This window comes from Oncorhynchus masou, chromosome 17, assembly GCF_036934945.1.
Source record: "Oncorhynchus masou masou isolate Uvic2021 chromosome 17, UVic_Omas_1.1, whole genome shotgun sequence".
Lineage (NCBI taxonomy): Eukaryota > Metazoa > Chordata > Actinopteri > Salmoniformes > Salmonidae > Oncorhynchus > Oncorhynchus masou.
The window spans coordinates 11,155,853-11,180,131 of NC_088228.1; the positions used below are offsets into that span (position 1 = coordinate 11,155,853).

The 24,279-nt window shown below is 43.0% G+C and overlaps 1 protein-coding gene across 3 annotated transcripts; it reads left to right on the forward strand.

Moving 5' to 3' along the window:
• Positions 1–4,432: 4,432 nt before the first annotated feature.
• LOC135558443 (F-box-like/WD repeat-containing protein TBL1XR1) lies at positions 4,433–24,212 on the forward strand. 3 transcript variants are annotated; one of them, XM_064992248.1, is made up of 16 exons: positions 4,440–4,643; positions 6,448–6,509; positions 6,796–6,913; positions 9,239–9,342; positions 9,830–9,975; positions 14,341–14,566; positions 15,000–15,132; positions 15,544–15,685; positions 17,117–17,180; positions 17,427–17,524; positions 17,656–17,838; positions 18,128–18,202; positions 19,036–19,163; positions 19,522–19,687; positions 20,037–20,138; positions 21,606–24,212. In XM_064992248.1, the coding sequence occupies exons 4-16, from the start codon at positions 9,285–9,287 to the stop codon at positions 21,630–21,632; spliced, it is 1,548 nt and encodes a 515-aa protein (XP_064848320.1). In that variant the 5' UTR covers positions 4,440–4,643; positions 6,448–6,509; positions 6,796–6,913; positions 9,239–9,284; the 3' UTR covers positions 21,633–24,212. The 3 variants fall into 3 exon arrangements, with proteins under 3 accessions (XP_064848321.1, XP_064848320.1, XP_064848319.1); XM_064992249.1 differs by lacking the exon at positions 6,796–6,913 and having other exon boundaries at positions 4,433–4,514; XM_064992247.1 differs by lacking the exon at positions 6,796–6,913.
• The last annotated feature ends 67 nt before the right edge of the window (positions 24,213–24,279 follow it).

The following is a 24,279-nucleotide window of genomic DNA, read 5'->3' on the forward strand; positions in this document are numbered from 1 at the left end:
AAAGCTAGTGAGGGAGATATGAGTCTCCAGCTTCAGAGATTTTTGCAGTTCATTCCAGTCATTGGCAGCAGAGAACTGGAAGGAGAGGCGGCCAAAGGAAGAATTGGCGTTGGGGGTGACCAGTGAGATATACCTGCTGGAGCGCGTGCTACGGGTAGGTGCTGCTATGGTGACCAGTGAGCTGATATAAGGTGGGGCTTTACTTAGCAGAGACTTGTAGATGACCTGGAGCCAGTGGGTTTGGCGACGAGTATGAAGCGAGTGCCAGCCAACGAGAGCATACAGGTCGCAATGGTGGGTAGTATATGAGCTTTGGTGACAAAACGGATGGCACTGTGATAGACTGCATCTAATTTGTTTTTCCTAGAGTGTTGGAGGCTATTTCGTAAATGATATCACCGAAGACGAGGATCGGTAGGATGGTCAGTTTTACGAGGGTATGTTTGGCAGCATGAGTGAAGGATGCTTTGTTGCGAAATAGGAAGCCGATTCTAGATTTCATTTTGGATTGGAGATGTTTAATGTGAGTCAGTAAGGAGAGTTTACAGTCTAACCAGACACCTAGGTATTTGTAGTTGTCCACATATTTTAAGTCAGAACCGTCCAGAGTAGTGATGCTGGACTGGCGGGCAGGTGCGGGCAGCAAACGGTTGAAGAGTATGCATTTAGTTTTACTTGCATTTAAGAGCAGCTGGAGGCCATGGAAGGAGAGTTGTATGGCATTGAAGCTCATCTGGAGGTTAGTTAACACAGTGTCCAAGGAAGGGCCAGAAGTATACAGAATGGTGTCGTCTGTGTAGAGGTGGATAAAATAATCACCAGCAGCAAGAGCGACATCATTGATGTATACAGAGAAGCGAGTCAGCCCGAGAATTGAACCATGTGGCACCCCCATAGAGACTGCCAGAGGTCCGAACAACAGGCCCTCTGACTTGAAATACTGAACTCCATAGTTGGTGAACCAAGCGAGGCAATCATTTGAGAACCAAGGCTGTTGAGTCTGCCAATAAGAATGTTGTGATTGACAGAGTCAAAAGCCTTAGCCAGATCGATGAATACGGCTTCACAGTAATTGCATAGCGGATAAGGTACAGTGAGATTCGAAATGGTCGGTAATCTGTTTGTTAACTTGGATTTCAAAGACCTTAACCTCAGACCTTTCGGTGTTTATTCCAAAACTCTATTCTTTCCCTATTAATTTTCCCCACAGGAATGGCTGAATTAACCAGAGGTAACGAATTTCCTGTGTTTAGGACTACAAGCTGGCATCTATTATCATTTACGATTGACAGTGATGATGGCCTATTTTGATTATGGTATGCCTAACTTTGTATTTTTAAGGTATTAAAATGAAAAGATATGTGTGCATAGGCAAACATTGCATTTGGAGGATGCATTTTATGCGTATTCTATAAAGATGCCTTGTTCAAAACAACTGGGAACTCTGAAAAATATGAGGGCAAATCATGGCGTCAGTGATCTTCAGGTCGTAAAGTCTGAGCTCCAGAAACCTAAGAAGTCCTGTTGTGTTGATGGTACCCTAAATTAAATGATCCAATATACAGACCACAAATTCCAATTGGCTATACTTCAACTCTTTAACATCATCCTCAGTTCTGACATCTTCCCCAATATTTGGAACCAAAGACTGATCACCCCAATCCCCAAAAGCAGAGACAAATTTGACCCCAATTACTGCTGTGTGATATGTGTCAACAGCAACCTTGAGAAAATCATCTGCATTAACAGCAGACTTGTACATTTACTCAGTGAAAACAATGTACTGAGCAAATGTCAAATGGGCTTTTTACCAAATTACCGTACAACAGACCACGTATTCACCCTGCACACCCTAACTGGCAAACAAATTAACCAAAGGGAAGAGAAAGTCTTCTCATGCTTTATTGATTTCAAAAAACTTTTGACTCAATTTGACATGAGGGGCTGCTATACAAATTGATGGAAAGCGGTGTTTAGGGGAAAAACATAGGACATTATAAAATCCATGTACACAAACAACAACAAGTGTGCAGTGCAGTGGAAGACAGGGATGCAGCTAGACACCCACCCTCTTCAACGTATATCTCAAACGAATTGGTGAGGGCACTAGAACAGTCTGCAGCACCCGGCCTCACCCTGCTAGAATCTAAAGTCAATTGTATATTGTTTGCAAATGATCTGGTGCTTCTGTCCCCAAACAACGAGGGCCTACAGCAGCACCTAGATATTCTGCACAGATTCTGTCAGACCTGGGCCCTTACAGTTAATCTCAGTAAAACAAAAAGTATTGGTGTTCCAAAAAAGGTCCAGTTGCCAGGACCACAAATACAAATTCCATTTAGACACCGTTACCCTAGATCACACAATTCCACAAAGCTTTGAACGATCTGAGAGACAAGACAAGAAGGGCCTTCTACGCCATCAAAAGGAACATAAAATTCAACATACCAATTAGGATCTGCCAAAAAATACATGAATCATTTATAGAACCCATTGACCTTTATGGTTGTGAGTTCCTGGGTCCGCTCACCAACCAATAATTCACAAAATGGGACAAACACCAAAACTTTTTGATTTATTTAACCAGGCAAGTCAGTTAAGAACCAATTCTTATTTCCAATGTTGGCCTATCCCGGCCAAACCCTAACCCAGACAATGCTGGGCCAATTGTGCGCCGCCCTATGGAACTCCCAATCTTGGCCGGTTGTGATACAGCCTGGAATCGAACCAGGGTCTGTAGTGATACCTCTAGCACTGAGATACAGTGCCTTATACCCCAAAAAATCCTCTGTGTAGAACATAAAACACCAAATAATGCATGCAGAGCAGATTTAAGCCGATACCTACTAATTATCAAAATCCAGAAAAGAGCAGTTAAATACAACAACCACCTAAAAGGAAGCGATTCCCAAATCTTCCATACCAAAGCCAGCACATACAGAGAGATTAACCTGGAGAAGAATCCCCTAAGCAAGCTGGTCCTGGGCCTCTGTTCACAAAAACAAACAGACTCCATAGAGCCCCAGGACAGAAATACAATTAGACCCAACCAAATCATGAGAAAACAAAAAGATAATTACTTGACACATTGGAAAGAATTAACAAAAAAAACAGAGAGTATACAGTGGCAGAATACCTGACCACCGTGACTGACCCAAAATTAAGGAAAGCTTTGACTATATACAGACTCAGTGAACATAGCCTCAGTGGTGTACTTAAGTAAAAATACTTTAAAGAACTAGTTAAGTCATTTTTTTGGGTATCTGTAATCTACTATTTATTTTACTGACACCCAGAAGTACTTGTTACATTTTGAATGCTTAGCGGGATAGGAAAATGGTCCAATTCATGCACTTATCAAGAGAACCTCCCTGGTCATCCCAAGCCTCGGATCTAACAGACTCACTAAACACAAATGCATAACTTGTAAATTATGTCTGAGTGTTGGAGTGTGCCCCTGGCTATCTGTAAAATTGAAAAACAAGAAATGGTGCCATCTGCTTTGCTTAAAAGGAGGAATTTGAAAGTATTTATACTTCTACTTTTGATACTTAAGTATATTTTAGCAATTACATTTACTTTTTATACTTAAGTATATTTAGAACCAAATACTTTTAGACTTTTCCTCAAATAGTTAGTATTTTACTGGGTGACTAACTTTTACTTGAGTAACTTCCTATTAAGGTATCTATACTTTTACTCAAGTATCACAATTGGATACTTTTTACACCCCTGCATAGCCTTGCTATTGAGAGATGCCGCCGTAGGCAGACCTGGCTCTCGAGAGAAGACAGGCTATGTGCACGCTGCCCACAAAATGAGGTGGAAACTGAGCTGCACTTCCTAACCTCCTGCCAAATGTATGACCATATTAGAGACACATATTTCCCTCAGATTACACAGATCCACAAAGAATTCGAAAACAAATCCAAATTTGATAAACTCCCATATCTACTGGGTGAAATACCACAGCAGCAAGATTTGTGACCTGTTGCCACAAGAAAAGGGCAACCAGTGAAGAACAAACACCATTGTAAATAAAACCTATCTTTATGTTTATTTATTTTCCCTTTTGTACTTTAACTATTTGCACATCGTTACACCACTGCATATAGCCATAATATAACATTTGAAATGTCTCTATTCCTTTGGAACTTTTGTGAATGTAATGCTTACTGTTTATTTTTGATTGTTAATTTCACTTTAGTTTATTATCTATTTCACTTGCTTTGGCAATGTAAAGATATGTTTCCCACGTCGATTAACCATTTGAAATGAAATTGAATTAACCGTAATAAAAGAAATTCCCGCTCCTGTGCGCCTAAGAAAATATCACTACACCAACTGGTTGAACAGTAGGAAACACGTTTACTGTAAACTCTGATAACTCCGCTACAACGAGTGACGTTTGGAAAGACTGTAGCAGGCTGCCAGGACTGCCCATTTTTGTAGGGAAAGTCACGTTACTGTGTCTGAAGCCGTTGGTTTCGAACCGCCTGGCTCTGTATCTCTAGGTATTATCTTTAAAATGTTCATACATTTCCTTGAGATATCAATTTTGCAATATTTGTAAATGGATAACATGGTTTAGCTTGAACACGAGGATTACAGCGGAAACCATCTATCAAAAGATTTCAGACAAAGTAGGTACTGGATTATGGAGACATTTTGAAAGAGCAGCTCGCTAACTAGCCTAGCCTACTTGCTAGCGTTTAGCAGAACATTTCATATAAGACCGAATCGTATGTTTTGTATTTGTTGTTGGAACATAGGAATGAATGCAAAATATTGCCACCCCTTTCAAAACGATTTGCCTTTGGTTTTTGAAACAACTACGTTAGTGTAGCTAGCTAGCTAACGCTAAGTCCTTTAGCAATGCCTCATGGGCACGGGAGTGTGGCGAGCGGAAAAACCACGTCGCGGTGCTCAGGCTAGCTAGCTAACTTACATTAGCTTAGCCTCATTTGCTAACAACCGTGTGGGGGATGGGATTTGTGCTCTCCCCGTTAGCTAGCCAGTTAGCTAAGATAGCTTTAGCCTGGTGACATAACGCTAGCTAGCTAACGTTAGGTGACAGACCGTAATAGTTTGGCTAGATGAATGAATTTCTGTTTTAAAAGCTGAGGTTATACGTTAGATGCAATTTAAACGACGCCGTTAACTGTTTATTTAAGTTACCTATAGTAAAATGTGCTAACTAGTTAGCTAGTTAACTAGTAAATGACCTCCAATTAGTTAGCTACCAGTGTGCTAATGTTAGCAGTCTTCTACCACTACTAGTAGGTCCTCATGCTTCGGCAGTGGGGGACTTTTGTTAACTGGGTGTTAAAGAAATAGAAATTGCCATGGTACCTGGGCTCAACCTCCCATTTTAAGACCATGATAATAATGAGTAGGGATTAATCCGATATTTGATATCAAGTAGACGTGTTCAACTAGGCTACCATGGGAAATAACGTTAGCTAGGTATCCACTGTTTTAAACTCACAACTCACTCATTAGTGACTTGTGTACAGTTAAAGGGGAGAGTTCATTAACTACTGTAGTAGGGAACGGTTCAGTCAGACTAGCTATATCCCAACTCATTAGTAACTTGTGTACAGTTAAAGGGGAGAGTTCATTAACTACTGTAGTAAGGAACGGCTCAGTCAGTCTAACTATCTCATTCAAGCGTTGTATTTTCAAATAGAGAAGAGAGAAATGGCAGAATTAATGATTTGTAGCGCCAGAGGAAAAGTCCATCAAATACACTACTAAGTGTTTTTGTTGAGTGTGTGTTGAACTGGGATGGAGAGTGTGGAACCAACATCCCACTATAGTCTACACACAAACACTAACACATGATTTCTTACATTTGCTATCAATTTCTTCAACCTTCTAGCTCGGTGTCAAGAAAACGGAGCCTAAGTTATAGAAACAAAATCATAGCCCTTCCAATAATTGAACTACCATGTTGTAGGCTACATGTTGAAAATTCAACACACATTTTCAAGGTACACTACTATACACAGTCCTTGTGAACTGTATAAAATAATTCTCGTCAGTCTGCTTCTTGCATTCTCCCACCAGGGCACTGGTAGCACAAAGGTCCATTGGCTGTTTTGGCTTCAACACTGCTGACCTGGTTTCCCTGATAGTATAGTGAGTGACACAACCTTCCTGGCCAGTCAACTCTTAACTCTTTCCTCAATCTGCCTACATAGGCACTGCTACATTTTCCTCAGAACTCCCATACAACATTAATAGGTAATATCTATGCGCTGGGATTTGTATGTTTGTCATGGATAATCATGAGGTCTGATGTTGCTATGAAATATGATAGCGTCATCCTCTTTCCATGCTATATACTTTTAAACAGTATACTCAAGGTTTCACTCAAGTACTGGCTCAGAGGAGGGTCAACATGAACAACAGCGTCATTGTTATTTTCCCTGTCTTGGGTCCTAGATTGCGGAGTTCCTCCTATGGATGGTGGAGCAATGAGCTTCTGAAAGACACTTGATCACATGGTGAGTAATCTGGAGCTGACATCATCGTATGTAATAGCCTACATGGGGTCCCTTAGAAGCAACACACAAGTTGTGCTTTTGTCCAATAACGTATATTAGAAAGCACAGTGGTTATCGCAGGTTCACACTTTGACTTGAGTGCAAAGTGCGTTGTATGGATGACTTTCTCTATACGTTGGCTCAGACCTGGACGACCAGGATGCAGAGTTAATTTTGGATACCACGTAGGATAAGCGTGTCATTTTGCATCAACATAGTCTTTTCTCATCTGCTCTGTGAACTGTAGTGAAGGAGCACGAGAGGAGTCTGCAGGCACAGTCATGCCCCCGAAAACATGTCAGGACTCTGGGGTTAAGGCCTGTACTTCAGTGTACGTCAAACAGAGAGACAAAGACCTCACACCAGTGAGTCATATGCACCCTCCATGACCCGACTGACTTGTGGCACAACCTTGAAGCGGCACGGACTGGAAAAAAGAAACACCTTCCGTCCCTTGAACGCTGTAAATAATTTACGTAGGGGAATAGGAATACACATCGGCACAATTTAGTAAACGCCTCAAACCGTTGTAATCTGGCTTGTCGAGCTGTAGCTGACATGATTTCCCGCACATTCACTCTGGAGGCCCCAGCTGTGATTTATGGATGGAACGTGCCGTACAAACGGTGCTGTGCTGGGTTAATGCATTCACACGCACAGCCTTGGGCCTCGTGCTCAGGGAGATTGCTGTCCTTGGGGCTCGTATTCATAGAACATAGCTTTGTCACGAAACCAGGTACTACAATACATGATTTTCCATGGCAGGAAAACACAAGTCAGACAACTCTTTGGTCCTACTGTATGTAAAATATTGTGCTATGGCTTGGAAAAGAAACATGTGATTCTGGGTAACAACATAAGGCTGTTTGTTTCCAATATTAGGACTGTTTTCCTCAGCAAATTTTGTCCGCTTCATGTTTTGTTTCCTTGCCACGATACTTCTGAGTTTTGTGATACTGGTATCGTGACAACCCAAGAGAGAGTGCTGTCCGTGGGCCTCGCGTTCAGAGAGGGAGTACAATACAGTAGAAGCTACAGTGTACTATAGCCTACCGAGAGGTAGGGATGTTAACCGGTTAGCCCTCAAAAATACATGTGATTGGTTGTGCTTATTGGTCTATGGGTTAATTTGCATTATTTAGTACAATTAAATTGTCGGTTGTGTGTTTTCATTAGTCATCATGTATCTTATCACACGCACAGCATACAGAGCCTAGTTTGAGGAGAGGAATATACTGTCACCTGTCAGACAGAATGAGAGCAGCTCTTGAAAAAGATGCTACTGGAGTGAAACTTGTTTTTATAAGCCCTGTCATTGCATAACAAATTCTATATGCTATCATGTGCTCACTGTTTTGATGGCCACGATTAAAAAGCTACTCTTTTATTTTTTTATTGTAATTATAGTGTGCCTCCGATTCGCCATTTGAGTGCATAGGCTATAGTCAATGGTAGGCAGGCTAGGCTATCAGCAGGTCACTCACCACTTTGCAATGTGAGCTATGGTCTGGCTTAACATCACTAATCCTGGCCAATGGGTGGGTGTTTTCAAGCAGCTACAAGTTTGAATGAAAACCTGGCACTTTCTCATTCTTCTCCTCCAACGCCTTTTGAGAAGGAGGCGAGGAGAGAGACCCTGTCTGTAATTGATATGGGACAAGAGAAAAGCAATGTACTCAGCAAATAACATGCAAACCTGTTGTCAGTGTATTTAAAAATATATATGTATGTATGTAGACACCACCTCAGCAACCTGACCCCTCATAGTCAATGTGAACACCTATGGGTGTCTCCTGCAATGCGGTTACGCACCCAACATTGTCATGATTCTGTCTGCGCAATGAAGTGCATCGTCATTCGCCAGAGTCCAAGGCGCTCTTGATTTGATTAGCGTTGGATCTAATTTCTGGCCTGAGTGTTGACTTTAGTGTGCTGGCATGACAGAGAGCTGGAAGTTTCAATCCAGCCACCCTCTACGTCCCTGTTTATTTCCACAGTCCTGTTTAAACAGTGTGTGGCTTTGCTTGAATAAATACGCGGCAGGGATACAAACTATGCTGGCTGTTATTCCCGTACCCCCCCCCCCCCCCATTTCCTTTCCCCCAGTGGTTTTGTCCACAAGAATTAGCCTGACCTCTTTAAGGAGGGCTTGGTAATGATTTCCAGTTGTGGGGATTAATGAATGGAAACTAGTGCCCCGCCTAAGGACCAGGATGGGAACACTCCACAACCCACCAAAGAAGAATTCAACTCCATGATTGTACTGCCAAATGATGATCGCTGTAGCCACAGAGTTATGAAGTTTGCACAAAGTAGGTCGGGCAAGGTGAGGGATCAAAAGGCCTTAGGTCATTATCTGTTGGGGAGTTAGTCTTTAAAAAAAAAAATACACCCTGTTTTCAAGGATCTACTACACATTTACAATCTACACTACGTGTTGAAAGTCAATGTTGTCACTTGCCAAGACTACCAAGTTCAAAAGCATGTCCAGTTCCAACTAAATACTTAATTACTAATCGGTGTATTGGTAATCCATGGGCAAGCGTTCAAATGTTCAACCCCGGCGAAGGCACTGGGTTCATTGACATGTCAGTTCACTCGGTAAATAATTGTCTTACTATAATAGGATTCAGCATTCGTATTTCGTCAGGGTAGGTGTTGTAACTGTGTCTGTCTCTTGTTCTTGCCAGGCTCCTATCCTGCGCTGACCCCATGGTTTAACCACCAGGATTAAAAATGAGCATTAGCAGTGATGAGGTCAACTTCCTGGTGTACAGATACCTGCAAGAGTCGGGTAAGACAGACCTACATCTTCTCATGTACTTTGTGCAGTAGCCTGCGCCGAAAATGTAGTGTCTCGTCCTATTGAACATTTCTATTTGAACTAATTGGGACCACTATCAATTGTCAGATCTGCAATTTATCTAGCTGAAATGCAGGAAAAATGCTTAATATTTCTACCACCATAATCCTCAAATGGAATGTTAACTGAGTGCTACACAGCTGGTGAAGCTGGTTGAAATGATGTCACTATGACCAGACACTAGTTGAAATGATGTCACTATGACCAGACACTAGTTGAAATGATGTCACTATGACCAGACACTGGTTGAAATGTCACTGTGACATCATTTCAACAAGTTTCGCCCGCTGAGTATAAACTCAAGGTGAACGTAACCATAACAACCTAATGACGCAGTGGTGTGGCGCTTTGAAGGACAGGGGAGTAACAACACCAATGTCCCTCTCTCGCTCTCTCCATCCCTCTCCCTGTCTGCCAGGCTTCTCCCACTCGGCTTTCACCTTTGGCATAGAGAGCCACATCAGCCAGTCCAATATCAACGGAGCCCTGGTGCCCCCTGCTGCCCTCATCTCCATCATCCAGAAGGGCCTGCAGTACGTGGAGGCAGAGGTCAGCATCAACGAGGTCAGTACCCTCAATGCTAACTTGCTTATTTACTGACTGTACGCCACTCTAACTGTCAACTTTCCTATATATTGACTGTTTATTTTATTTAACCTTTATTTAACTAGGCAAGTCAGTTAAGAACAAATTATTATGTACAATGATGGCCTAGGAACAGTGGGTTAACTGCCTTGTTCAGGGGCAGAACGACAGATTTTTACCTCGTCAGCTCAGGGATTCGATCTAGCAACCTTTCGGGTTACTGGCCCAACGCTGTAACCACTAGGTTACCTGCCGCTGTGTGCATTACTTTCTCTGTAGCCTTTAATTTCCTAAATGTAAGACAGTTGAAGTTGCCCCAACCACAAATCTAGGATTACATTACATCTAATCCTAGGGAAGAGCAATCCTATGACATCATCCGCTCTATTGCTCTGCTATAGCTGATGTCATTGGATTGTAATTTTCTAGTGCTCTTCTACAGATTTTGACTAAAGTTTCTGGGTAAAGACGCATGTTAGACATATCAATTGAAACATTCAAAGGTAAAGAAAGAAATTTAAACTTTTGAGTGGAATTTCCCTTAAGCCATTAGGGTATTATGAAACCATCTGGCCCTGAATCACCTGTAGTGATGGGGTGGGAATTAATGAAGTTACAAATCGCAATATTATTTTTGGACTATCTTATCTATATTTGACTCAAAGTATCGATTTGTACATGTATTTATTATAATTTTTGCTACTGTAGTTAGTTAGCTAGTGCTGGTCATCTGTGCCTGTGCCGAAACTGCTGTTTTTCATCCTATAGCTTGTTCTCTGTTTTGTTTTTAAATAGTGAGCCAACATGTTTTCAGCACTTCGTTTCACTGACTGATCAAAACTTGTTTTCTACTGTTCTCTCTTGTCCCTCAGCAGCAGACATAGTGAGCAATATGTTAGGAACATCAAATCACAGTGAAAGCACGCTGTTGAATCAATACATATACAGTAGGGAGAACAAGTATTTGACACACTGCCGATTTTGCAGGTTTTCCTACTTACAAAGCATGTAGAGGTCTGTAATTTTTTATCATAGGTAGTACACTTCAACTGTGAGAGACGGAATCAAAAAAATAAAAAATCCAGAAAATCACATTGTATGATTTTAAAGTAATTAATTAGCATTTTATTGCATGACATAAGTATTTGATCACCTACCAACCAGTAAGAATTCCGGCTCACACAGACTTGTTAGTTTTTTTTTAAGAAGCCCTCCTGTTCTCCACTCATTACCTGTATTAACTGCACCTGTTTGAACTCATTACCTGTATAAAAGAAACCTGTCCACATACTCAATCAAACAGACTCCAACCTCTCCACAATGGCCAAGACCAGAGAGCTGTGTAAGGACATCAGGGATAAAATTGTAGACCTGCACAAGGCTGGGATGGGCTACAGGACAATAGGCAAGCAGCTTGGTGAGAAGGCAACAACTGTTGGCGCAATTAATTCGAAAATGGAAGAGGGGCTCCACGCAAGATCTCACCTCGTGGGGCATCAATGATCATGAGGAAGGTGAGGGATCAGCCCAGAATTACACGGCAGGACCTGGTCAATGACCTGAAGAGAGCTGGGACCACAGTCTCAAAGAAAACCATTAGTAACACACTACGTTGTCATGGATTAAAATCCTGCAGCGCATGCAAGGTCCCCTTGCTCAAGCCAGCGCATGTCCAGGCCCGTCTGAAGTTTGCCAATGACCATCTGGATGATCCAGAGGAGGAATGGGAGAAGGTCATGTGGTCTGATGAGAAAATTGAGCTGTTTGGTCTAAACTCCACTCGTCGTGTTTGGAGGAAGAAGAAGGATGAGTACAACCCCAAGAACACCATTCCAACCGTGAAGCATGGAGGTGGAAACATCATTCTTTGGGGATGCTTTTCTGCAAAGGGGACAGAATGACTGCACCGTATTGAGGGGAGGACGGATGGGGCCATGTATCGCGAGATCTTGGCCAACAACCTCCTTCCCTCAGTAAGAGCATTGAAGATGGGTCGTGGCTGGGTCTTCCAGCATGACAACGACCCGAAACACACAGCCAGGGCAACTAAGGAGTGGCTCCGTAAGAAGCATCTCAAGGTCCTGGGGTGGCCATGCCAGTCTCCAGACCTGAACCCAACAGAAAATCTTTGGGGGGAGCTGAAAGTCCGTATTGCCCAGCGACAGCCCCGGAACCTGAAGGATCTGGAGAAGGTCTGTATGGAGGAGTGGGTCAAAATCCCTGCTGCAGTGTGTGCAAACCTGGTCAAGAACTACAGGAAACGTATGATCTCTGTAATTGCAAACAAAGGTTTCTGTACCAAATATTAAGTTCTGCTTTTTTGATGTATCAAATACTTATGTCATGCAATAAAATGCAAATGAATTACTTAAAAATCATCATCAAATGTGATTTTCTGGATTTTTGTTTTAGATTCCATCTCTCACAGTTGGTGTACCTATGATAAAAATTACAGACCTCTACCTGCTTTGTAAGTAGGAAACACTGCCAATTTGCAGGTTATCAAATACTTGTTCGCCCCACTGTAGAATCATGATAATCACAATACATATATAATCAATGTTTATCGACTCGGGAGAATCGCAATACATATCGAATTGGAATACATATAGAATCGCAATACATACAGTTGAAGTCGGAAGTTTACATACACTTAGGTTGAAGTCATTAAAATTAGTGTTTCAACCATTCCACAAATTTCTTGTTAACAAACTATAGTTTTGGCAAGTGGATTAGGACATCTACTTTGTGCATGACAAGTCATTTTTCCAACAATTGTTTACAGAGATTATTTAACTTATAATTCACTGAATCACAATTCCAGTGTGTCAGAATTTTACATACACTAAGTTGACTGTGCCTTTAAACAGCTTGGAAAATTTCAGAAAATTACGTCATGGCTTTAGAAGCTTCTGATAATCTAATTGACATCATTAGAGTCAATTGGAGGTGTATCTGTGGATGTATTTCAAGGCCTACCTTCAAACCCAGTGCCTTTTTGCTTGACGTCATGGGAATATCAAAATAAATCAGCCAAGACCTCAATTTTTTTGTAGACCTCCACAAGTCTGGTTCATCCTTGGGAGCAATTTCCAGATGTCTGAAGGTACCATGTTCATCTGTACAAACAATAGTACGCAAGTATAAACACCATGGGACCACGCAGCTGTCATACCGCTCAGGAAGGAGACTCATTCTGTCTCCTGGAGATGAATGTACTTTGGTGCGAAAAGTGCAAATCAATCCCAGAACAACAGCAAAGGACCTTGTGAAGATGCTGGAGGAAACAGTTACAAAAGTATCTATATCCACAGTAAAGCGAGTCCTATATCAACATTACCTGAAAGGTTGCTCAGCAAAGAAGGCACTGCTCCAAAACCTCCATAAAGCTAGACTACTGTTTGCAACTGCACATGGGGACAAAGATCGTACTTTTTGGAGAGATGTCCTGTGGTTTGATGAAAAAAAAACAGAACTGTTTGGCCATAATCACCATCGTTATGTTTGTGGGGTGTTTTGCTGCAGGAGGGACTGGTGCACTTCACAAAATAGATGGCATCATGAGGAAAATTACGTGGATATATTGAAGCAACATCTCAAGACATCAGTCAGGAAGTTCAAGCTTGGTCGCAAATGCGGCTTCCAAATGGACAATGACCCCAAGCATACTTCCAAAGTCGTGGCAAAATGGCTTAAGGACAACAAAGTCCAGGTATTGGAGTGGCCATCACAAAGCCCTGACCTCAATCCTATAGAAAGTTTGTGGGCAGAACTGAGAAGGCGTGTGCGAGCAAGGAGGCCTCCAAACCTGGCTTAGTTACACCAGCTCTGTCAGGAGGAATGGGCCAAAATTCACCCAACCTATTGTGTGAAGCTTGTGGAAGGCTATCTGCAACGTTTGACCCAAGTTAAACAGTTTAAAGGCAATGCTACCAAATACTAATCGAGTTTGATAGCTTCTGACCCACTGGGAATGTGATGAAAGAAATAAAAGCTGAAATAAATCACACTCTACCATTACACTGACATTTAACATTCTTAAAATGAAGTGGTGACCCTAACTGACCTAAGACAGGGAATTTTTACTAGGATTAAATGTCAGGAAAAACTGGGTTTTATTGCATTTGGCTAAGGCGTGTGTAAACTTCTGATCTCAATTGTATAGAATTGCAATACATATAAAATCGCAATACAATATAGAAACGTAAGAATCACAATACTTATAGAATCAGCAGCGAAGTATGGTGATGATATCATGAGGTCTCTGCAGTTCCCAGCCCCACCCATCATTAGTAGTACCTGAAGCCGTGCAAGAACCCAAACTTCTGTCTTGTTGCCACCCAGGATGGCACTCTTTTTGACGGGCGGCCCATCGAGTCGCTGTCCCTGATCGACGCGGTTATGCCCGACGTGGTGCAGACGCGGCAGCAGGCCTACAGAGAAAAGCTGGCCCAACAGCAGCAGGTGGGCAGCACCAGCGGCACCCAGGGCCTCCAACCTGGCGGTGCCAAGAACGGAGAGGGAGGCACGGCTGCCAACGGCGAGGAGAACGGCGCCCATGGCTTAGCCAGTGAGCAGAACCTTTTATTATCGCACGTCTTTGATTATTTTTGTTACATTTTCCATGTTTCCTTTCATGATCCATAACAGTACAACTGATTTACAATACATAGGCCTCACACCTCCTTGAGTTTAAAGCACAATGTATGGTGGAGACTGTTGTCATCCATACTAACACTAGCGTAGGTTTAGCTGCTATTCGACAAGCTAGCAATATCTCCCTCTGGTCATGGATTTAACAGGGGTGGAAACTCCCATCAGCCAATGCTTACGTCAATCCTATGCATTTTAAATGATGGAGGAATGTGCAAGTGCAGAATTGGCCCTGGACTCCGCCCAAGAACTCTGATCTGTGTGTCTAGGATAGAGATGGAGGACTCATGATGGATATAAGACATTTGATACACGATGAGTCCTCTAACTTTATGGTTTGCCCCCCCCAGACCACCATGCAGAGATGATGGAGGTGGACCAGGATGTGGAGATCCCCCAAAACAAGGCCATGGTGCTGAGGGGCCACGAGTCAGAGGTGTTCATCTGTGCCTGGAACCCCGTCAACGACCTGCTCGCCTCTGGGTACAGAACAAACTCCTATATCCTTCTGTTTCACTGTCCGTACTACTTCTGTTTCACTGTCTGTCCTCCTCCTCCTGTTTCACTGTCTGTCCTCCTCCTCCTGTTTCACTACAGAGAAGGGACATACCCTAAAGAAATGATTTCTGTTCATAAAGTAAAATCCACCTTCATACAGCATTGGTAGTCTGGAGAAGTATGCATTGACCTACATTTTGATGTGGCAGAACTTAGTCAAGGCTGTTTCCAACAGGTTGCTGGTGGTAACCTTCAGTGAAATAATGTTTATTTGTGTTTCGTACTCGCACATCTAATTGAATCCTACATATAATACAATCTACGTAGTCAGACATTACTGTGGTTTTAGGCTATCCAAGAAGTTGGATGACTGTGTGTGTGTGTGTGTGTGTGTAGGTCTGGGGACTCGACGGCGCGGATCTGGAACCTGAGTGAGAACGGCACGGGCAGCTCCACGCAGCTGGTGCTGAGGCACTGTATACGGGAGGGAGGCCAGGACGTACCCAGCAACAAAGACGTCACCTCACTGGACTGGAATGTGAGTTAGAGAGAGACCCCGATTAGTTTGTATTCCCAGCTGGAAATATGGGACTGGCTTCTCTCTCCCATGGAAAATACAGGGCTGTCGCTACTGAATAAAGATTTACAGTAGAGCATTTCCCTGCTCTATGAAGGATACTCAACCTGCTTTTAAGTACTTTGAGCCTAATCACAACTCAGGGCGAGCAGGCAAAACTGACTTTCTGGTAAATGTTTGATGTCATCAGGAGATCATTTTTTTCCCAAGGTTTTAGTAATGCACATAAATCTCAAATTAGGATCGGTCCCTTGTTTGGTCCCAATCTGGTATGCATCAGAAACAAACAAAAATATGGCAACCCAGAATTCCAGGTTAAACCTCTCTGGGATATGTGGGACACTGGTGTCCCACCTGGCCAAAAGCCAGGGAAAATGCAGAGCGCCAAATTCAAAGAAATAACTATAAAAATCAAACTTTCATTAAATCACACATGCAAGATAGCAGATTAAAGCTACACTTGTTGTGAATCCAGCCAACATGTCAGATTTCAAAAAGGCTTTTCGGCAAAAGCAAACGATGCTATTATCTGAGGATAGCACCTCCGTAAACAAAGAGAGAAACCATATTTCAGGCGCGACACAAAACGCAGAAATAAAAAATATTCATGTCTTACCTTTGACGAGCTTCTTTTGTTGGCACTCTAATATGTCCCATAAACACCACAAATGGTCCTTTTGTTTGATTAATTCCATCGATATATATATCCAAAATGTCAATTTATTTGGCGCGTTTGATCTAGAAAAACACCGGTTCCAACTTGCTCAATGTGACTACAAAATATCTCAAGTTACCTGTAAACTTTGCCAAAACATTTCAAACTACTTTTGTAATACAACGTTAGGTAATTTTTAACGTAAATAATAGATACAATTGAAGACTGGATGATCTGTGTTCAATACAGGAAGAAAACAAACTGAAGCATGCTTTCTGGTCACGCGCCTCTAACAGTACACTTCAAGTGACCCTCGTTCAAGATTGCCGTACTTCTTCATTACACAAAGGAAAAACCTCAACCAATTTCTAAAGACTGTTGACATCCAGTGGAAGCGATAATAACTGCAAGAAGGTCCCTTAGAAATCTGGATTCCCAATGAAAACCCATTGAAAAGTGACCTAAAAATAAATAAATCTGAATGGTTTGTCCTCGGGATTTCGCCTGCTAAATAAGTTCTGTTATACACAGACATGATTCAAACAGTTTTAGAAACGTCAGTGTCTTCTATCCAAATCTACTAATAACATGCATATCTTATCTTCTGGGGGTGAGTAGCAGGCAGTTGAATTTGGGGCATGCATTTCATCTGGATGTGAAAATACTGCCCCCTGTCACCAAGAAGTTGAAGGTTTTTGTTTTTGTTTTGGTCTAAATTATGAATTTGTATTTTTCAGAGTGAGGGTACGCTGCTAGCCACAGGCTCGTACGACGGCTTTGCCAGAATATGGACTAAAGACGGTAAGCCATTTTAAAGATGCACTACGGCCGTTGTTAGTGGTTTACATAACATTTTTTGCTTTAATAGTTTTAGGCAAACCAATATAAGCGTTTGTCCAATGAGGTGATTTCTGGACAACATGTCTGTCCATTTAGGGGGATCCTTTTTGGTTAGAGCAGCATCTCAACATTTCTAAACACCGAATCATAGATGACCCATAAACCTGTTCCCATGCTAAACAAGCACTGTGACATGTGTTTTTGCAGGTAACCTCGCCAGTACCTTGGGCCAGCATAAAGGTCCTATATTTGCCCTTAAATGGAATAAGAAAGGAAACTTCATCCTCAGTGCAGGAGTAGATAAGGTAAGATAACGGGTTTTGTGATAGACAGTAGGATTTAAAATCCTTTTTAACTGAATTTGATTCATCATGGGGTGCTGTCATTGGTCAGTCATGATGAAAGGACTCTGACAGTTTATCCATCTCCCGTTCAGACCACCATCATTTGGGACGCTCACACAGGAGAGGCCAAGCAGCAGTTTCCCTTCCACTCTGCGCCGGCCCTGGACGTGGACTGGCAGAGCAACAACACCTTTGCCTCCTGCAGCACAGACATGTGCATCCACGTGTGTAAGCTGGGCCAGGACCGGCCTGTCAAGACTTTTCAGGGACACACGGTAAGACCAGGGACTGGCTGTCTGGCCTGGATGCGTTTCAACAGTCTCCTCTCTGTCACGTTGACATTGTGACTGACATTGATTCATCTCTATAGTCTAAAGGCCTAGTCTTCAAATGCACTGACCTGAATATAAAGGTGAAGGCGTTTGCCCGCCCTGTTCCTGTTCTCACGTCACTACAGGAAGTGCCTTTAGACAGATAATGCATTCTTTGTGTGCTGCTATATTATAAAGTTCACAACGTGTTTCCTTGTATTTCCACTCATCCCTTTCTCTTTCCCTCCTATAGAATGAAGTGAATGCAATCAAGTGGGATCCCACGGGGAGTCTGCTGGCCTCCTGCTCTGACGACATGACACTCAAGGTCATTACACACACACAGCTCTCACACACACACACCTCTCGCGCGCACACACCTCTTGCGCGCACGCACACACACACCTCTCGCGCGCACGCACACACACACCTCTCGCACGCACACACACGCACAGCTCTCTCACTCTCTCACAACTCTCTCACACACGCACAGCTCTCTCTCTCACACACACACACACACACACACACACACACACACACACACACACACACACACACACACACACACACACACACACACACACACCTCAGAACAAGCTTCCTGACATCTTCCTAAATGAAAGTGACCTCTAGCTACTGTACTGGCAAATCTGTCTACAACCTCTCCTTCCTGAGTCGGTCCCATGGTGCTACATAATGTCTCCGTCTCTCCTTCCTGAGTCAATCACATGGTGCTACATAATGTCTCCGTCTCTCCTTCCTGAGTCAATCACATGGTGCTACATAATGTCTCCGTCTCTCCTTCCTGAGTCAATCACATGATGCTACGTAATGTCTCTGTCTCTCTCCTTCCTGAGTCGACCCCATGGTGCTACGTAATGTCTGTCTCTCCTTCCTGAGTCAATCACATGATGCTACGTAATGTCTCTGTCTCTCTCCTTCCTGAGTCGACCCCATGGTGCTACGTAATGTCTGTCTCTCCTTCCTGAGTCGGTCCCATGGTGCTACGTAATGTCTCTCTCTCCTTCCTGAGTCGATCACATGGTGCTACGTAATGTCTCTGTCGACCCCATGGTGCTACATAATGTCTGTCTCTCTCCTTCCTGAATCGATCCCATGGTGCTACATAATGTTTGTCTCTCTCCCGTCTGTCTCTCTCAGATTTGGAGTATGAAGCAGGACTCGTGTGTCCACGACCTGCAGGCCCACAGTAAGGAGATCTACACCATCAAGTGGAGCCCCACGGGGCCCGGGACCAACAACCCCAATGCCAACCTGATGCTGGCCAGGTAATAAAAGATGGTGAATCACTCCAACTCCCAGCATTCCTCTTTTTTTTTTTTTTTTTTAATCATAAGAGGTTATGTATCATAAAAAAACATTTAGGATCTGTACGTGATGTAGTATGGAGTCATGTGTTCATCTCTATCTGTGACGTTCTGTTTCCCTCAGATGAAGAAAAATATAAAGAGCCCAGGATCGTCACTGTAATCAAATATGTGAATAGATCTTCTGTCCTTCTCTCTGCTTTTTACCCTCCTAAACAGCTCCAGGGGCGCTGCACCATGCTCCCTCCCAAATGGGTGGTGTCTGGGTCGTTAGGAGCAGAAGATGAATACTATAAAGTACTGTTCTTCTTCTCCCCAGTGCGTCGTTTGACTCGACGGTGCGTCTGTGGGATGTGGAGCGAGGCGTGTGCATCCACACGCTCACCCGCCACCAGGAGCCCGTCTACAGTGTGGCCTTCAGCCCCGACGGGCGCCACCTGGCCAGCGGCTCCTTCGACAAGTGTGTCCACATCTGGAACACACAGGTACGGGGCGGACTGACACACACACACACACACAGTCGCTGACCTCACTCGTACATCATTCACATCTCAAGCCCGACTGTTTCTTGTAGGGCTGGTCTGGTGGTCGACGAATGGGCTTGAATATTTAGGTCTGAATCTGGGTGCCTGACTCTGACATATATGATGCATTGATTTCAATGGGTGGTTTCTGTGAAAATGTTGAGTTCTACATGTAAATCTGGAGCTCAGCCCTTAGTGAGATGCGTGTAATAATGTAAACATGATTGAAATTGAGTTGCCCCAAATCCATTTTGTCCTGGTCATTGTTGGCTGATTACACCCCTATCCCTCTGTCTATCCCTCTGTCCAGACGGGTGCTTTAGTCCATAGCTATAGGGGAACGGGGGGCATCTTCGAGGTGTGCTGGAACGCCACGGGCGACAAGGTGGGAGCCAGTGCATCAGACGGATCGGTGAGTCTCACTAGCTGCCTCTTAATGGACACAGCCAGGAATTATTTCCTGGTGTCCGGAGGAGCTGAGATGGAATGACGTCAGACCCCAGTTAAAAGCTTTATCTAGGGCCCAAGGTGTTTCCTGCTCACGTCTCGTGGTCCGGGTAAACGCCTGGCTTCATTTACACACACTGTTCACGAGCACCAAGTAGTGACACTTTATATAGATTGTAGTACTGTGCTAATGATCTGTCAGCTACCTGTCCAGTATCTAGCGTCTGTTATATTCATCTGGAGGTCAAAAGGAGCAATGAACAGAATTGTTTACTTGCCAACAGTTGCAGCTGAGGAGTAATGAATCAAACGGCTAGTTTGTCGATGGTCTTGAGCATCTACAGGTCATCTGTAAGGGATTGTTCTAGAAGTTCTACACCATAGTGCCCTCCAAGCTCATCACTAAGCCCAGGAACCTGGGACTGAACACATCCTTCTGCAACTGGATCCTGGACTTTGAGGGACCACAGTGGGGGTAGGCAATAACGCATCCGCCACACAGACCCTCAATACGGGGGCCCCTTAGGGGTGCGTGCTTAGTCCCTTCCTGTACTCCCTGTTCACCCACGACTGGCGTGGCCGCGCACGACTCCCAACACCATTGAGTCTGCTGACGACACATCTACATCAACGGAGCTGTAGTGGAACGGATCGAGAGCTTCAAGTTCCTTGGTGTCCACTATGGAATTATCGTCCACGCACAGAAACGGTTGTGAAGAAGGCACGACAATGCCTTTTCCCCATCAGGAGGCTGAAAAGATTTGGCATGGGCTCTCAGATCCTCAGTTATTCGGCAGCACCATTGAGAGCATCTTGACTGGCTGCATCATCGCTTGGTATGGCAACTGCTTGGCATCCGAATGCAAGGTGCTACAGCGGGTAGTGCGTATTTTATTTATTTATTTTACCTTTATTTAACTAGGCAAGTCAGTTAAGAACAAATTCTTATTTTCAATGACGGCCTAGGAACAGTGGGTTAACTGCCTGTTCAGGGGCAGAACGACAGATTTGTACCTTGTCAGCTCGGGGGTTTGAACTTGCAACCTTCCAGTTACTAGTCCAACGCTCTAACCACGAGGCTACCCTGCCGCCCCGTATGCCCTAGTACATCACTGTAGCCGAGCTCTCCAAATAGCCAGATAATGCTAACTAGCATTAGCATAATGACTGGAAGTCTATGGTACCTGCTAGCAGATACCCATACACTTTCAGTCATTGCGCTAATGCTCGTTGGCAATGGCACGCAAATCTACCTCTTAACTTCAAACTGCACACAGAGACATAATGTTTATCTGACTATGGGAAAGTAGATCACGGCCCTTAAGGCCAGGGGTTTTCCAGGTCTGGTCACGTGGTCAGAAAAAAATATGGCCCAGCTCATTACATATGACCTTTAACGTCTATCTTTCCTGCTCTCTTTCTCTGGTTCCAGGTTTGTGTATTAGATCTGAGGAAATGACGCTCGTTTGGGGAGCCATGGACCGACTACGAATGTGTACATAGCCAAAATGACTGTCCCTGCCTGTCGTCTACACTGCTGTAGTCCCATCAGAAGCCATGGCCTGCCATCACAACCACCACCACAGACGGAGTGTCCAACACCCACATAAACACTTAAACTACACCTCCAGAGAAGGGGTCAAACTAACCTCCAGTGAAGGGGGTCTGCCCCCCCACCCCACCCCATCAAGTCACTCAGACCCACAGGAGAGAGAAATTACTTTTACGTTCAGAGAATTTAAAAAATCCCAAAGGGGACCCATTGCATACATACCAAAATATCTGCTATTTTGTTTACTTTGTTTATTTTTATCCTTTATACCAGGAATTAGACGTCTTTTTTTCCCCTCGTGTCGTTGGTGTGTGCATATTGTACATGTCAGCATGTTTTGTTGTCCTTTTGCCGTAGGTTTGTGTTACATGTCGGGGTAAGAGTGGAGAGGTCAGTAGGCTTTTTGTTTATTTTACCATTTGGTTTTGAAACTGTTTATTGGGAGAAATCCATTCACTTTGGCACTGTATTTTTTTTTTTATGGCTCAAGAAAACATTGAACAAATCTATATTTCATAAGTTGAAATGGGTTAATTGTAATTGTAATTTTGATGCTTGTTTTTCAGTTTGCCCAAAATTGTTTGTTTAAATTTTTTGTTGTTGTTGTCAGAGCATTTAGTGAGGAGGAATGCCCAATGTCTCATTTTGCTTGTTTACCTTGAGAAATGGTTTCAGGTGTGAACTGTTAGATCTCTGGACTAAAGATCATCACCGTTAGCTACTACATAACCCCATCCTGTCATATTTTAAGGACATGTTTAGGTTTCAGTGTTATGTAGAAGGAAAGGCTGATTGTCCATCTGTGCCTCCGTGGCTCTTTTAGCCAGAACACAGGAATGACAGTGCTTTGGGTAGCTCATGAATGAATAGGACACAGGACAACCCCCATATAAACGCCGATGTCAAAGTTAGCCGGGAGTTTTCATACCTGAAATTGGTCAAACATGAGATTTTGTCAACGTTCCAAGACTACTTTTGGGTCGTAACTTCTGACCAACTTTGATTTTGGAGTGAACCATTGTTTCAAGTGTTCTGTTTGAGGACGCCCTGCTGCGTCTGCTCTTAGGTCATTGTGGATGATTGATTTTCTACCCAGCACCAACACTTGGGAGACAGGCTGTGTCAAGGCCTGTGCATGGACAGATGGTGCTTATTTCTTTTGTGGTGGTCAGAAGGTGATGTTTTCTAGGCAGGGAGATGAGAAGTGGACTTTGGAACATATGACTTGACGTAACATTCTAACTACATATAATATATATATATATTATATATGTGTGTGACATCACAGGGGATTCTTTTTGTATGGCTCTTGTATGCAAGGTTGGTTTTGAGAAATTCTCCATAACTCGAAGACACGCTTGGAAATGTGTTATTCTTATGCATCATGTGGGTCTTTCACCATGAGAAATGGTTCTTTATAAAATACCATTAAACGGTCATAGCTGTAAAAGAGCAGCCCTAAGAATGGGTTTGTTTTTAAGTTATTTTCTGCACTTAAGAATAATGCAAAACAGGGACATGTGTTCAAGCAAGGGTTGGGGGTCATTTCCATTTGGATTCATTCTGGAAGTGAACTCCCAATTCTAGAATTTGAATAAAAATATTAATTGAAAATAAATGGCAACTTTTTTTCCCGTTATTGAATTGGAATTTGAGCACTTTAAAATGGCTTTGACCACCAACCCTGGTTGGTACTTCCAGACGCAGGATAATGCTGTTAGTTTAATATCTCTCCAGTAGCTGAACGCGTGCAGTCGTTCTGTGAAAAAGCGAGGGACAATAGTAGTTTCTAAACTGTTGACTTGTTGGGTACACATTGGATCCAACCCAACTTCATGGCATTCCAACATACCATCTCTTAGCCCTAGCTAACATCCAGTGGCTTTAAAAACACCCATGTTTTATTTAACAAAAAAAATTATCCAAAAGCCTCCTTTGCTCAAAGAATGTCACTTGTTTTACAAAAGCATTTTGTACAGAAGCTATCTAAGAGTATTTTGAAGTTTGCTTTAATATAACCAACAGTGAGTGGATCGTACCATGAAGACTATTAGGAAGTCTGACAGTGGAATGGTATTTTATAATGTTTGTTTTAAAATGATCTTTTTACACTGCATTCAAGTGTTTGCTATTTCTTGTTCCTACCTACAGTACTAATTCTCTTTGCTATGCCTAAAAAGCTCTTGAAGGTTTTGTACTCTTTGAAAAACTTTTATAATTCTGATTTATTTGTAGCTATGTACGCAAAAATGAACAAGAACAATAAATCTAAACTTTAATGTGGATGTATCCATAACACCCTGGACCATGTAGGTAAATACCAGTGTGCAGATTTTTTTGGTTTTTGTTTAATTTTGTCTTTGCCCTCACCCATGTTATCTTCTCTCACTCACACAGATGCTGAGACTCTCTGCAACCTACGCATCTGACTGTTGTAATATCAATCAGACCTTTGAAACGTCTAGAATAAAAAATCTATTTTGATAATAGCCGTGTGGTTTTTCTGTTGACTTGGTTTGTTTCTCATCTAGAGGCCTTTTTGGTGTATTGCATG

Bases quoted from the DNA above. Each gene is read 5' to 3' on its own strand.
- LOC135558443 (XM_064992249.1), top strand. From the start codon at position 9,285: ATGAGCATTAGCAGTGATGAGGTCAACTTCCTGGTGTACAGATACCTG. The intron at 9,343-9,829 runs GTAAGACAGACC...CCTGTCTGCCAG, and splicing joins CAGATACCTGCAAGAGTCGG to GCTTCTCCCACTCGGCTTTC. The intron at 17,525-17,655 runs GTAAGATAACGG...TCTCCCGTTCAG, and splicing joins TCAGTGCAGGAGTAGATAAG to ACCACCATCATTTGGGACGC.